Source organism: Budorcas taxicolor, chromosome 2 (genome assembly GCF_023091745.1).
Source record: "Budorcas taxicolor isolate Tak-1 chromosome 2, Takin1.1, whole genome shotgun sequence".
In the NCBI taxonomy this organism is placed as follows: Eukaryota; Metazoa; Chordata; class Mammalia; order Artiodactyla; family Bovidae; genus Budorcas; species Budorcas taxicolor.
In genome coordinates, this window is record NC_068911.1 from 162,045,281 (window position 1) to 162,061,197 (window position 15,917).

The 15,917-nt window shown below is 41.6% G+C and overlaps 1 protein-coding gene across 1 annotated transcript in view; it reads right to left on the reverse strand.

The window, feature by feature from the left end:
* Window positions 1-15,917, reverse strand: part of DNER (delta/notch like EGF repeat containing) — a 374,690-nt gene that overhangs the window by 40,448 nt on the left and 318,325 nt on the right. The window contains exon 9 of the mRNA XM_052662658.1: window positions 12,644-12,766. Within this exon, the coding sequence (XP_052518618.1) occupies window positions 12,644-12,766 (123 nt within the window). The remainder of the gene's footprint in view (window positions 1-12,643; window positions 12,767-15,917) is intronic.

Genomic DNA, 15,917 nt, shown 5'->3' on the forward strand with positions numbered 1-15,917 from the left:
TAAAGATTTGGAGTCAGATATTTAAACGAGCTCCAGTTGTAGTTTTGGAAAACTGCCGGGGAGAGGAGGTCCTTAGACTTCATCCCCAAAGATCAAACCAGCTCACCAACAGAAAGGCAACATGCTGCACACATACTGTGTTCCAGACCCTTCTGCTGTGCTTTATGTATAAGGTGATCCTCGAGTCAACACTAGGAGACAAATATCCAAATGCAAGGTCACCAAGCTGGTGGGGAGGGACCCAGTGATGATGGTCACTTGAATGTGATCCTGTGCTCGCTGAACAGTTCATGAGATGGAGCTTCAACTGCCGTGGAAATATACAACAGTCTATGGAGCTCTGCACCCATTCAACAACAAACAAAAGAGGCACTGAAAAACAGTCTTTATAACAAAAACAGCTCCCATTGTTGTTAAAAAGTAGTCTACGTGTATATGTATATATGCAGAGGCTTGAAGCTGAACTGAGAGAAAAATGAATTACTTTGAATGTCACTTTGTACATCTCTACATTGTTAGAATTTTTCACAATGACTATATAGCATTTTCATAATTTTATTTTTAAAAAGAACTTTAAAAATCCAATGCTCTTTGAAAGGTAGAATTTCTGGTATTTCACCGGAAGGTCAGATAGATGAATAGACTAATCTCTTTCTTTGTTCCCCTCCTCTTTGGAGAGGAAGATAAATTATATTCTGTGTAAGAAAGTATATAATGATACACTTATCCTTTCTGACAGTCTCAAGAAAATATAAGCATAAATCAAATAATAAAAGGATATTTATTTAATTTCCACTTCCTTACTTCACTCAGATTGTACAAAAGACTGCCACACCCAGTGACTCATGTTGACACTGAAATTATTCTTGCTGGGACTTTTTTCTCTCCTTTCTTTTCTAATTTTCAATGTCTTAAGAAGCAAGGTTCAGGAAATGGGATGGGAGTGGGGCATGGAATGCAAGAGAAAAAGAAAACAGAACTCCCTATCTGTAGTCACACTAATGATTTATTGGAGCCTGGTAAACGGAAGAGGAACTAAAGAGCCTCTTGATGAAGGTGGAAGAGGAGAGGGAAAAGCCTTAAAACTCAACATTCAAAAAGTTAAGATCAAGGCATTCAGTCCTGTCACTTCATGACAAATAGATGGGGGAAAGAATGGACACAGTGACAGAATTTATTTTCTTGGGCTCCAAAATCACTGCAGACAGTGATTACAGACATGAAATTAAAAGGTGCTTGTTCCTTGGAAAAAGAGCTGTGACAAACTTAGACAGCATATTAAAAAGCAGAGATATCACTTAACTGACAAAGATCTGTATAGTCAAAGCTACGGTTTTTCCAGTAGTCATGTACTGATATGAGAGCTGAACCATAAAGAAGGCTGAGCACCAAAAAACTGATGCTTTTGAACTGTGGTGTTGGAGAAGACTCTTGAGAGTCCCTTGGACTGCAAGGAGATCCAACCAGTCCATCCTAAAGGAAATCAATCCTGAATAGTCATTGGAAGGACTGATGCTGAAACTAAAGCTCCAATCCTTTGGCCACCTGATGTGAAGAGCCAACTCTTTGTAAAAGACTCTGATGCTGGGAAAAGATTGAGGGCAGGAGGAGAAGTGGGCAACAGAGGATAAGATGGTTGGATGGCATCAACGACTCAATGGACATGAGTTTCAGCAAACTCCAGGAGATGGTGAAGGACAGGGAAGCCTGGTGTGCTGCAGTCACAAAGAGTCAGACACAACTTAGAGCCTGAGAAATGAACAACAAAGTATCTTAGAATGGATGCGTTTTCATTTCTTTTTATCCTTTGCCATCATATCCAACTTGTGAACAATATTCTGCCAAATATTTTTCCAAACTGCCTTTCATATCTTTGCCTGACTTTTCTCCCTGCAACTACCACCCCAAGCCCACTGCCTGATGCCTGGTGGGAAGTACTCCCAGCCCCCAAATATCTCCTAGCTCCCTCTCTGTCTCCAGAGACTTGATGGCACCTCCCTGACTCATCCTTAACAAACCCAAAACTCACAAGGTCAAACTGATTTAAAGATTGGACTTCCCTGGTGGTTGAGTAGTTAGGAGTCTTCCTGCCAATGCAGGGGACACAGGCTCAATCCCTGGTCCAGGAAGATTCCACATGCTGCAGGGCAGCTAAGCCTTCGTGCCACAACTACTGAGCCTGCGCACCTAGAGGCCGTGTTCCACAAGAGAAGCCACTGCAATGAGGAACCTGCATACTTCAACAAAGAGCAGCCCCTGTTTGCTGCAGGCAGAGAAAAGCCCATGGGCAGTAATGAAGACCCAGTGCAGCCAAATAATTAATTAATTTAAAAAACTAATCTAGAGATTAAAGCGTAAAACTGGTAATTGCTCGTTGCTTGAGTGTGTACAGTCTCTTCACCCAGGAGTCTCTATTTTCATCTTTCCAGTGATACCCAAGTAGCACAGGCTGAACTGAAACAGTAAAATGCAAAAGAGCATTTTCTGCTTCCAAGTGTTATGAAAAACAAGAATTCACATATTTGCAAGTTCAGGGAAGCCTGATGTGCTGCAGTTCATGGGGTTGCAAATAGTCAGACATGACTTAGCAACTGAACAACAACAAGAAGTTCCTAGGAGGCTGATCACTGGGAACCACATGACAAACAAGGCTTTCGATTATAACAGGAAATACAGCCACACCAAAGTTCAGAAGTGTTCTGAAATCTAAGAGCAAAAATATCCATTAGAACTAAAGTAAGAGCAATCAAGGACATGTTTTTCTGGATTTTCAGTAATACATTTGCAACCTAATCTTAAAGTATTCATATAACTAATACATTAACACACAAATTACCACATTCCTCAAATAAGGCTGAAAAGCATGTTCCAGGCTGAATATTTAAGCATCTCAACTTTAAAAGCCTTCAGTAAGATACATTTGATGAAAACACTCAAAGATAATAAGCAACTTCAATCTTTTGCGTGTTTGGGCAATGATTTTATCCTTTGTTATTTCTCTTTTTCAAAAGATAAGATATTCAGTCACTTGAGGTTCATTGAGAGTTTTCTGGCAGCAAGATGGGACAAAAACTAATCTTCTTAGCAAGAGGATAACTTCGCAGCAAGTCAGTCTCAAATGCCCCAGAGAGCACTTTGCCAACTCATGTTTCTATATGCTGAGCCTCGCTAAGCCCTTTGCAAGAAGCACGTGCCATGTTGCTCAGTTTGTTGGTCAGAACTAAACCACTATGAGCTAGAAGTCTTAAATGCAGAGAAGAGAGAGTCATGAATACCACTGAGATGCCCAGGATACATCCCCTTCAACTCTGCTCTTCAGGGCCCCTGGGTTCCCCTCATCTGCACCCCCAGGGCCCCCATTCCCTTGCACAACACTGAGTGTCAGGCATTCTGTGTCCTCTGAGCGTAACGCTTTCCTTTGCCCTCCCTCCTGAAGTTGACTCTCCCAAGGCAGGACTCTGTTCTTCTGCCACATTGAGGGCATGTGGAGATCCCATGATTCCAGAGTTCAGCGTTAAATCACCACCTATGTGTTTTGCTGTCTGATTCCCCCATGTATCTCTGAGGTCCTTTAGAGCAGAGGCTGTATCAGACCGCGGGGAAGAAATGATGGCTATACCACCAGAATCCTGTCCTTCCAGGAGGGGCGACAGTCTGTGTACTTTGGCCGATACACAGGTAGGGTTGCCAGAGGAGTGAGACACCATTCCAAATCTGCCTCAGAAACACCCTATTCTGTCAGGGAAAACCAGGTCCACACTTCAGACTAAGTCTGTAGAATGACGCACGCACCACCCACTGGCAAGGGACGCAGCACGCACTATTACACAACTTATGTTTAGTCTCAAGCAAAAATAAACTGTAAATCAGTCAAAACTAATAAAAAATCATACTTTTTATATTAAGGCATAGAGCGGCAATGTTTCGAAGAGATCTTTATTTCAACAGGGCTCTTTCTAGCAGCTAATTTTAGAATTAAAATGAGCAAAAATTCAAAGAGTCGTGCTCCAATTATAAACCTCTGTTGTCATCATAATTTTTGGTCATGATTAATATTTTCACAACTGAAAAATCTTTATTTTATCTCTAAGAAAATTAAGTCAGGTAAAGAAAATTAGCTTGAAGTGTTCTTGGAACTTCCTATTCATTTGAAGACATCATCTTACTTTATTCAAACTGCTTTCCTCCAAGAAAACTTTTCCAGGGTTTCAGCCTCATAGAGCTCAACCTTTTCTAATCTGTTTTAGAAATTACAACTGACACCTCGACCTTCGCCTCATTATTTCTTGTGTGTGCCAGTCTCAGTCTGTTCTTCTGGTTAAACAAAAAGCTGATAAAGGAAGAAACCCTGAGTTATCCATTTTTCTATCAATCACAGTACTTGAGAATAGCTAGGTATACAATCCAGAAATTCTCGTCCACTGGTTATACAGAGGAAATAATTCTAGCCAACAAAGAAAGAGTTTTCATCTTTTCAATTACACACTTTTCTGGACTTTAAAAATCAACAACCAGGTACAATGTGATCAAACTCACAACCCAATAAACTTATTTCTGAGACTCTATCCCTCCAAAAAAAAAATCCAGAAAATATGAAAACTATATGAATAAATATGTTCATTCCAGAATTATTATAGTAGCCTCACATCAGATGTAATAAGGGAATATATCACCATTTTAAACAGAGCTAGTACACTACTGACACTATGTGTAAAATAGAGGGAAGAGGGGAAGGGGAAGTCGCCCAGTCGTGTCCGACTCTTCGCGACCCCATGGACTGCAGCCTACCAGGCTCCTCTGCCCGTGGGATTTCCCAGGCAAGAGTACTGGAGTCGGGTGCCATTGCCTTCTCCATAAAATAGATAACTAATGAAAACCTACGGTTTAGCACAGGGAAATCTACTTAATGTACTGTGGTGACCTAAATGGGAAGGAAATCCAAAAGGGAGGGGGGATAGACATATATGTATGGCTGATTCACTCGGCTGTACAGTACTAACACACACTATAAAGCAACACTACTCCAATAAAAATTAATTTAAAAATCAAGTAAAACTAGTAAAACTTGCTAACAATTTCTAAATCAAAAATAACAGTATTTATTTTCATAAATTATTTTCATTATTCATAATCATATTTTCATTATTAAAAATTGAAGTATTTTCTTTCTAACTTCTGTCACCAAAAATTCCAAGTGAGTATAATCTTGACCATTAAATTTGTTCTTCTATTAATAATAATTCAACATAACGTGGGTCTGTAACTTGATGTTTTGGCAACATAAGGTTGATGAATGCTAACCAAAGTCCCATGGTGAATTAGCTGTGAACTAGTTTTAAAGAAGTATCAGCTTTTCAGTATATCTGAAAAGAGATCACTCTGAGTCCCTCCGTGTATTTTGTTTCTAACAATTTCATAATCCACAGTGGAAACTTATGGGCAAAAAGCTCAAGTTGCTTTGGTGTATTTTACTAGTGTGTTAAGCAGTAGTTTCTATTCAAGTACAGATAGCTATGGAGTATTTACTTTGAGTAAGCCACCATACCAAGAGCAGATGATAAGTTTAAAAAAAAGAAGAAGAAAAGAAAAAAAGAGGGATTTCCCTGGTGGTCCAGTGGTTAAGATTCCGCTCTTATTCATGAGTTCAATACTGGGTTGGGAAAGTTCCACATGCCACACAGTATAGCCAAAAAAATACATTAATTAACAACAACCAAAAAAAAAAAATGCCTTTGTAGTCACTGCCATTCAGGAGATTATAATTAAGTGTCAAGAAAAGGAAAGTCTGGAGCCAGAAAGAGCTGACTACAAGGCTGACTATAACTGTCATACCAAATATCAAGAAAATGCTTTGAAAGTTTAGGAAGGAGAAATTATGCCTGTTCGGAGATCAGTATTTCCGTCAGTGGATACAGACGCAAGACAGGATGATGGCAAAGAGGAGGAGAGAGAAAGGGCCAAGAAGTGAAGCCTGCAGACAACCTGCATCCATGGTGTCCAGAGGACAAGGATTCTCTCCAAAAGACCAGAGGGAAGACTAGGGTTGGGGGTGGGATGGGGAGAGGAACAGGGCTGTGGAGGCTAACGTAGGTGAGTTTCATGAGGAACCCTGTGATCACAGAGTGATGGGGCAAGAATATGGAGTTGGAAGCTTTGGGATTTCAGTCTTTAATTAGGTCACTGGACAGCAAGGAAATCAAACCAGTCAATCCTAAAGGAAATCAACTCTGCTTATTCACTGGAAGGACTGATGCTGAAGCTGAAGCTCCAGTACTTTTGCCACCTGATATGAACAGCCAACTCATTGGAAAAGACCCTGATGCTGGGAAAGATTGAGGGCAGGAGGAGAAGGGGGTGACAGAGGATGAGATGGTTGGATGGCATCATGGACTCAATGGATATGAGTTTGAGCAAGCTCCGGGAGATGGTGAAGGACAGGGAAGCCTGGAATGTTGCAGTCCATGGGGTCACAAAGAGTTGGACGGGACTAAGTGAATGAACCACAAATCCATTTAGCAGAATGAGATCCAAATTGTGAAGGGCCATGAAAGAAAATTAAAGGAAATAGAGGTGTTGTCTGTACAAACTCTAAGGAAATTTGATTGTAAAAGACAGAGGAAGAAGGGAGGAAGTAAGCAGATGAGGATGCAAAGTCAAATAAGAGTCAGACTTGTTTTGTTTTTTTTTTAATTCACACAGAACTTATTTAGAAGTGTGTGCAGGGACATTTCTTCTTTTCTGTCTAGCAACTCAGTTTTTTTTAGCACCATTTCTTAAGGAAGAATTCCCTTCCCATTTCATAGCAATTCTTTGTTAAGTGTCATATATTATTACAGATGAGGGTTTCTAGGCCATTATTCAGTTTTGGTTAGCTGTCCATTCTCGCACCCATTACATGAGAATGCAATAATAACTGCAGCATTATAATGGGTTTCAACATTTGGCAGAAGTTCCCCCTCAACACCTTCTTTTTTCAAAATGTTCTTAGCTATACTTGCCTGACCTTATTGCACTCATTCTTTTCAGGAAGTTATATTCATTTATTTACACTTTTTAAAAACAGAAAAGATTAGAAATCACCATGTAAAAAGCACATATGTAAAGTAAGAAATTAAAGGACCAATCTTCCCCTCAACATATCACTTACCCAAGGTCTAACTGCAGAGGTGAGTGCTAGTTAAGAACTAATGTTCACTCATCTGGTAGTTTTCTAAGTTTATACAGACTTCTCATATGTAAATACATGTTGGGAAAAATGTCTGCAAAGAGGGACAGGAAAGACAGGTCCAGGGTCTTGTGACCTTCCTCTGGATTGAGGGCATAAATTGGCCCCTTCTGCTTTTCTTTTAATCCCTTCTACCCCACACCTCAACACCTGCCCATCACTCTTAAGTTTTGAAGTTCTTTCGCTTATTGCTACTTTGCTAAGGTTTACATGCCTGTTTAAACCCAAACCTAAAGGTCTCTGTAAATACCTCAAAATGAAATAATCACTTTATCTGCCCATTGAGATGAGATCTCTAACACACCCGTGTGCCTTCCAACCATTCCCAAACACCCACCAACTCACATGGTGTCACACTCTAGGGTGACCCTCCTCAATGAGTCAGACCCTTGTATAATTCCCTCCCCTTGAATGAGAACTTCTAACCAATGGCATTCAGCAATGGTTAGGAAAGTCTGAAGATGAAAAATCTAATCAGTTGACTTAGAGTTAACCTTGGGTGGGCCTTCCCTAACCAGGTGAGAGCTTTAAGAGGGTTCAGGCCTCTCTTGAAGTAAGAGGCTTGAAACAGCAGAGGTTCTCTCTCATCACGTTCAAGAAACTGTCAACAGTTCTCCAGCCACAAGGATATGAATTCTACCAACAACTTGAGGGGACTTTGAATCTGAATCTGATCCTTCCCTATTTAAACCTCAGATGAGCATTCAGCCCAGCCAATATCTTGATTCCAGCTTTGGATACCAGACCTTGAACAAGGAGTCCATTAATCCATGCCTGAACGTAGGAAATTGTTAGCTAATAAAAGGGTATTGTATTAAGCCCCTACCTTACAATAATTCACTATGCAGCAATAATATTAATAATTAAGACAGTATGCATGTCTATTCTTCCAAGAGACTTTTCTTTACCACTAAATTAATTAGTATTTACAATCACATGAATGCCATCTATTTGGGTTTATCACCACAAGTAAAGAAGTCTGCTCAAGCTCCTTCTTCTTGCTGTCTCTTGTCCCCTATCCGGTTATCTTTGTTCTGATTTAGTTCCAATTTGATGAGTATACCTTGTAAAATAATTTTCTTAAAGAGGGTACATGGGGTTCCTTAAGTGTAGAATATGTCTTTCTTTATCCCTCAAACATAAATGAACCTTTAACTACCAGACTTTTTCTCTGAAAAATATAAAACACTCTTCACTGTTGTTTAGTCTCATTTTATTTTTTTTTAATTGATTTATTTTGTGGCATCAGGTCCTGTTGCAGCACACAGGATCTTCATTACAGCACACAGACTTCTCAAGTTGTGGGGCATGGGCTCCAGAGCACATGGGCTCAGTAGTTTCAGAACGAGGGGTTAGTTACCCTGAGGCATGTGGGATCTTAGGTCCCTGACCAGGGATCGAACCCATGTCTCCTGCATTGGAAGGCAGCTTCTTAACGACTGGACCACCAGGAAAGCCCTTAGCTTCATTTTAGACAAGGGCAGTTCAATGATGATTTGCCTTTCTTTTGTGTGTAACTTGTACTCCCTATAGAGAATCTTGCAAAAAATATTCTCTGTATTCTTGGATTTGGAAACTCTACCAGGACATCACAAATTATATATCATCTCCTTCATTAATCCTCTGGCACTCTGTAAGCCAATTCTCTGTGAAAATTTCAGTTTTATTTATCTCATAGCCTTCTCCTTCTAGAAACTGTTTGTTTCTGGTTTTATTGCCGTGTGTTCTTCTTCCCCAGCCATCCATCATTCAGATGAAACACTATCTCTTGGATCTTTTCTCCATGTTTCATGTCTTTTCACTCACGGTTTCCATTTCCTCATACTTTTACTTCTATCATGACATAGTTCCTCCTTTTGCTTCTCCAGACCTAAATTCAATTCTGAGGGGCATACTTGACTTTTTTCACTTCCCTTTTTGAGTGTTTAGAGTTGTGGGTTTTGCTGCAATTTTGCTTTTCCTTCCTAGATTTTGTGTGTTTTTTTTCCCTCATTGAGTTGCCGGTACAGACTCCCTGGACTGGCCAGCCTTGAGGTTGGCAATGAAACAGATGATACTGGAGATTCTCCTCCAGTGCTGGACAGGCCAGTCAAGCCAGCCCTGTCTACGAGGGGTAGAGGCCTCCCAGTTTGTGTTTTTCAAGGTTCTCCAGGTGTGAGCAGGGGCCCATTCTCTTTATTTCTCTTTCTCATAGACACACTCACACGTACACACAAGGACCAGCTCAGTCTGACTGCAATCTTCTTTTTTCTTTAATTAGAGATTGTTTTATTTTGTTTGTTTATTTCTGGCTGCACCCGGTCTACACTGCCACCTGTGGGCTTTCTGCACCCGGTCTACACTGCCACCTGTGGGCTTTCTGCAGCTGCAGTGTGGTGGCCTCTCTTGTTGTGGCGCTCAGGCTCTGGATTGCGTGGGCTTCAGTAGCTGTGGCATGTGGGCTTAGCTGCTCCATTTGGAACCTTCCTGGACCAGGGATGGAACCTGAGTCCCCTGCATTGGCAGGTGGATTCTTAACCACCGGACCACCAAGGAAGTCCAGCAGTCCTCTTAAAGAACAGCCAGCATCCATGAGATCGGGAGCCCTTTGTCACGTGCAGCACACCATGGTGCATATTTCCTCTCTATAAGCTGAGGGGTCTCTATGGCTCAGCTGGTCTTTGAGTCCTCTGTTCTCCCCAGAACCCTATCTCCTAACCCTGTGGTACATAAAGGCTCCTGGCACTGTGCCCTTTTCTTGAAAACCCACATCCTCAAATGTAATTGAGATCCCCTCCAGGATCTTGAGTCATCTCAAGTCAACCCTATTCTCTTGAGTCATCCATAGCAGGGCATCTGTAACTGATGGAGGAAAGTCACAGAAAAATAGAAGGGGTGGAATGAGGAACATATATGGAAGGATTAGCCTTGAGCAGAATGGGGAGCATTTGACAGTTAATAGGGAGGACAATCAAATTTGAACAGTTGTGATTGCAGATGAGTTTGTAGGGTGGGGCTTTTCAAAGGGCAGCAAGAATCAGCATATCGGTATCATCTGAGAACTTACCAGAAATTCAAATCATTGGACCCTACCCCAGATATACTGAATCAGGAACTCAAGGGTTGGGGCCCAGAACACTATGTTCTAGGAGGCTCACCAGCATATTCTAACACATGCTCAAGTTTGAGAACCACTGTTGTAGGATGCAGAAAACTAGGGAAATTTAAAAATGTCTCTAAATAATAAGCTCTTTTTCATTCCATGAAGGTGAATGAGTGATTTAATATAAGGCTCGAGAGAAGCAGCAAAATTTGGGAATACCCTTTGAGAAAAATGGATTAAAAAAATAAAAGTGAGGCTCACAGTCCATGAATTTGTGGAGTCACTAGCAGGTCATCATACACAATTTCACTTTTTATTTCTTGGTCATGATATCATGAGCACTGCTTCCAAGCCAGGAACACAAGAAGCAAATTCGGAGTACACCCCATTAATAACTGTGTCATTTATAAAGATAAAACTTACTCTATAAAATCTATCATAAACTAAAGAAATCTGGGATTTAAATTTTTGAAGCACATCTGCCACTACTAACGCTGTCATTGAAGAATCTCAAAATCTCTCAATCTCAAGTCAGTTGAAGAGGTTTATCCAGGGTCATCTGTATGCCAACGGCACAGTGAGGATGAGCTACCTAGGTCTCCAAGTTCACTGCTCTTTTATTCTTTCCAGACTTGAGAGGATGCCCTATTTCCTGATACTCAGATCCACCTAGAACTTAAATCCATGTGGATGAAGCTAGAACACCTGTCCTCATGGGAGCCGGCAGAGTTCAGCTATAAGTGGGCATCATGCTGCTGCTGCTGCTGCTGCTGCTGCTAAGTCACTTCAGTCGTGTCCGACTCTGTGCAAACCCATAGATGGCAGCCCGCCAGGCTCCCCCATCCCTGGGATTCTCCAGGCAAAAACATCAGATCTGCCAAACATACAGCAAAGATGGGGTCCAGCTTCAGCCCTTCCACCCAGGGGCTAGATCAGGTTCATCCATGTGCCCTAAAAACCTTCAAGGCTCACCAGAAAGACCTCTAAATAAAGGTGGGTCCATCCAAAGAGAAGCAACATCAGCTACAAAGCAAGGTCACTAGCAGATCAATGCTATCAAGCAGGCGGTGGTGTGGGCAAAAGGTTAAGTGAAATGCATATAAATAGAGCCCTCAAAGGCATTACAAAAGTCTACACCAGCGCTGAAGTCGTGGCTTAGAGAAACACATGCAGAGCAGCTGATGGCCAGGCCCCTGACACAGTGCTGGCTGAGACCAGTGAGCCCATGGGGCAGGAAGGTGGAGGGGCTTATGAAGGCTGACACTACATCCTCTTGAGTTAGTCCCCGGTCTTTTTTATGAGTTTACCCACATAAGGACTTAGAACAAGGTTTGTGTGTGTGTTAGCTGTTGAGTCGTATCCAACTCTTTGCAAACCCATGGACCACTGTAACCCACCAAGCTCCTCTGTCCATGAAATTTTCTAGGCAAGAATACTGGAATGGGTGGCCATTTCCTTCTCCAGGGTATCTTCCTGACCCAGGGATGGAACCCAGGTCTCCCTCATTGCAGGGAGATTCTTTACCATCTGAGCCACCAGGGAAGCAGAACAAGGTTTGGATGCTATTTAAAAAAAAAAAAAAGTGACAATGTTAGTCACTCAGTTGTGTCCAACTCTTCATGACGCACGGACTATAGCCCACCAGGCTCCTCTGTCCATGGCAAGAATTCTGGAGGCAAGAATACTAGAATGGGTTGCCATGTCCTTCTCCAGGGGATCTTCCCCACCCAGGGACTGAACCTGTGTCTCTTGAGTTTCCTGCACTAACAGGAGTCTTTACCACCAACACCACCTGAGAATGTTATAAACTCTTCATCAACATCGGCCGTTTTTCCAGAGTGACTTTGACACAAGTTCACTCAAATGAACTAACACTTGCCTCCCCTTTAACGACTCATTTAACGAGAATGAATTTTTCCTGCCAACGTGTGAGACTACACCCGCCTCCTCCCACTGAAAAGCACAGCACTGTCTCCTCACCCGGAGAGCACTTCAGGGCAGATGCCCTCCTCCCCTGGTGCCACAGCTGCATCTTCTGACCTGAGCCTGAGAGTCCACTTCACATTCCTTTTTAAGCTCAGCTTTTTACATAAGAGAGGAGAAGAGAAGAAGAACGAGAAGAAGGAGAAGACAGGAGAGCGATGCTTCAGTTTATCAAGAAGAAACCAGAGACGTGCACACTGCTCTCCTTGGCCCCCATAAATCATTCCACTACCAGCATTTGATTCTTACTCAGAACAGTTTCAGGCTCCAGTCAGAGGTCTACACACATGCGTGGAGAAATCCATGACGTCACGGAGAGCCACGCCGGCACACATCTGCCCCATGATGCTCACCTTTGTACTCTGCCAGGCACACGCACTCGTAGCCGTTGACAAGGTCCCTGCAGGTGGCAGCATTCAGGCACGGGGCGGAGAGACACTCGTCGTATTCCTCCTCACAGTAGAGGCCATGATAGCCTGAGGGACAGAAGGAAAGATCTGAGGTCAAACCAGAACCATCTAAACGCACACTGGGTCAGCCTGCCAGGGAGGCAGTGGGTGTTCAAGGGAAAGTGAAGCACAAATAGATGGGACTGAAGGAGCCGGGTCTCTCGGGATACACTGAAATGTTAATTTCCAGAAAGGTTATGAAGAATCTGTTCTTACCACTTTTTGTCATGAGCCCAACCACTGTCATGATCCACAAATGACCCCGTTATGTCACGTCCCTGACCCAGGGATGGAACCCAGGCCTCCCTCACTGCAGGGAGATTCTTTACCATCTGAGCCACCAGGGAAGCAGTACTGTGACCAGGAGACATAGGCTATGGAACCACACCTCCTGCTGTGATCGCACAGGAGGAAGCACTAGGTACAGGACTGAACAGCCAAACAGTTCCTTTCAAGGATGTGAACTCCATATTCCCTCCAATCAATTAGAAAAATAGACCTAGCTAGAGAGAGTTTTATTCCAGAAGAAAAGGATCCGCGAGTTCCTTTGTTTTCCAAGTCAGGAATGAAGCTCAGCTAACAAGGGCTTAACTGAACTTCCTGATGAAATGTGGGGTGGTTTCTTTGTTTATTTAAAATTACAAATATCTAAATTTTGATATGGTACTCTGTGCTTAAAGTTTTTAACTGTTAAAAATAGAATGACAGCAATGAAGAAAAAGAAAGCAACGATTTTTCAAGAAAGATGGCTCTTCCTCTGTTTTGCAAAACAGGTGTTTATTCTAACGGACAAGAAGACAACATTCTTTGAGATTCACTCACGAATGTTAGGCTGTTTTTAACTTTTAAAAACATGTGTTCCTGCCAATGTGTGATGAAACCAGGCCATTTTTTTTTGTCTGGCCCTGTCCAAACAAAGAGAAACATGTGAGCACTTTCAGAAATCACTCTGCCTGTGTTGGTTCTGAATTCAGATAAGCAGAAAAAATAAACGCTTGCTCAAGTGGGCACTGGAACCGCCAGCTTGTTTCCAGCAGCTCAGAGCCAGCCCTGGAGCTCAGAATGTCCCGTTAGCACAGGCTAATGTGTTGAATTGTTCTGTTTTTGGTGCCTATCACTAAAGTAGGTTAAGCTCACATTTGCATTATTTATGGAGCACTTTTCAAGTAAGTTGCCACTTCAGTCCTTTTTGAATTGTTTTCCATCTTTCAGCCAGTGATAGTGGCTCCTTTAAGGGGACCTTGACCTCTCTGAGACAAATACCCTATGCATTTCCATTCTTCTATCTCTCCAGGCTTCTTGTAGCTTCATAGAAATATTTCCTATCACCCTTTATCAGATTATTTTAATCATCTAGATCAGAGTTCTCAACCAACCACAATTTTGCCCCTCAGAAGATATCCAGCAATGTTTGGAGAGATTTTGAGTTGTCACAAGGGTGGAGAGGAGGGGATCACTTCTGGCTTCTGGTCTAAGGCTCCTGCAAACCATCCTATGATGCACAGAACAGCCCCCAACAAAAACTCGCCCAGCTTAACAGTCACAGAGACAGATGCAGAAACCCAGCTCTAGATTAAGAATCAGCAAATTGTGGTCCACAGGCCAAATTCATCCCTGTTTTTATAAATGAAGTTTTATTGAGACACAGTCACACCCATCCACATATATATTGTCTATGGCTGATTTCATACAATAATAAATTGAGTAGCTGCAACAGAAACATGTGGCTTGGAAAGCCCAGAATCTTTACTCTCTGATCGCTTATAGCACAAGTCAGGAATTTAGATTTCTGATCTAGATTCAACAGAAAATCTTTCTTTTTACAAGAGTTTTAGATATTAACAATTTATTAAAGATAGAGTGTGCAAACAGTTTCTTCCACTCTGAAGTCTGCCTTTGACTCTGTTGATTGCTTCCTTTGCTGGATAGAAGCATTCAATTTGATATAGTCTTATGTTTGCTTTTGGTGCCTATACTTTTGGTGTCATATCCAAAAATCAATGCTGAGATCAATTTTATGAAGGTTTTCCCCTAAGTTTTCTTTCAGGAGTTTTATAGTTTCAGGTTCTTAGATTTAAGTCTTTAATTCAGTTGGTATTGTTTTTGGTGAACTGTGTAAGTATACCAACAGGTATACATAAAGGTGTTCAACATCACTAATCATCAGGGAAGTGAAAATCAAAACCACAAAGAAGTATCACCTCATCCCAGTGAAGCTGGCCATAAGAAAACAAAGCGAAAACAGAAAATAACAAGTGTTGTCAAGGATGTGGAGAAATGGGAACTCTCATACACTGTTAGTGGGAATGTAAAAGGCTGCAGTTGCTACATAAAATACAAAAAAATACAGAGATCCCTCAGAAATGAAAAATAGAATTACCGTGTATCTATAACTTCACTTCTAGTTATTTATTCAAAAGAGTTGAAAATAAGATCTTGCAGATACATTTGCAGTCTCATGTTCACTGCGGCATGCTTCCCAACAGCCAAGAGGCAGAAACAACATAAGTGTGCATCAACAGATGAATGGGTACAGGAAATGTGATACAATATATACACACAATGAAATTTCAGTCTTGAAAAAGAAGGAAATCCTGTCATATGTTATAACATGGATGAACCCCTGAGGCCATGTGCTAAGTAGAATAAGCCAGTCACAGAAGGAAAAACCCTTCATGATTCCACTCAAATGTGGAATCTAAAGTAGTCAGACTCATAGGGGCAGAAGAGAATGATAGTTGCCGGGGCAGAGAGGGGGAACAGGGAGCTGCAGCTGAATGGATATAGAGTTTCAGTTATGCAAAATGAAAATGTTCCAGAGCTCTGCTATACAACAATGAGTATGTAGTTAACAATACTGCGCTGGGCACTTAGAGTTCTGTTAATAGGACAGATTTCATATTATCTGATTTTTTTATCACAATTTTTAGAACTTACACATCTAAAGAGTTAAGTCCCTTTTGCCTTCTTCTCAGTGTGGAGCAACGACCCCCAGCAGCATTTTTCTGCTCATATTTGCCCTTCCAGCAGATCTTTCAAAAATCAACTTGCAAGGATAACACATAACCCTATAAGCATCTTTGACCTCTGAATTGCAGCATTATTTATACAGATGAAAGTCAAAAGCAAATTTCTTGAAATCCTCTAGAATTGTTTTTGTTTTTTGAAAACAGTATCA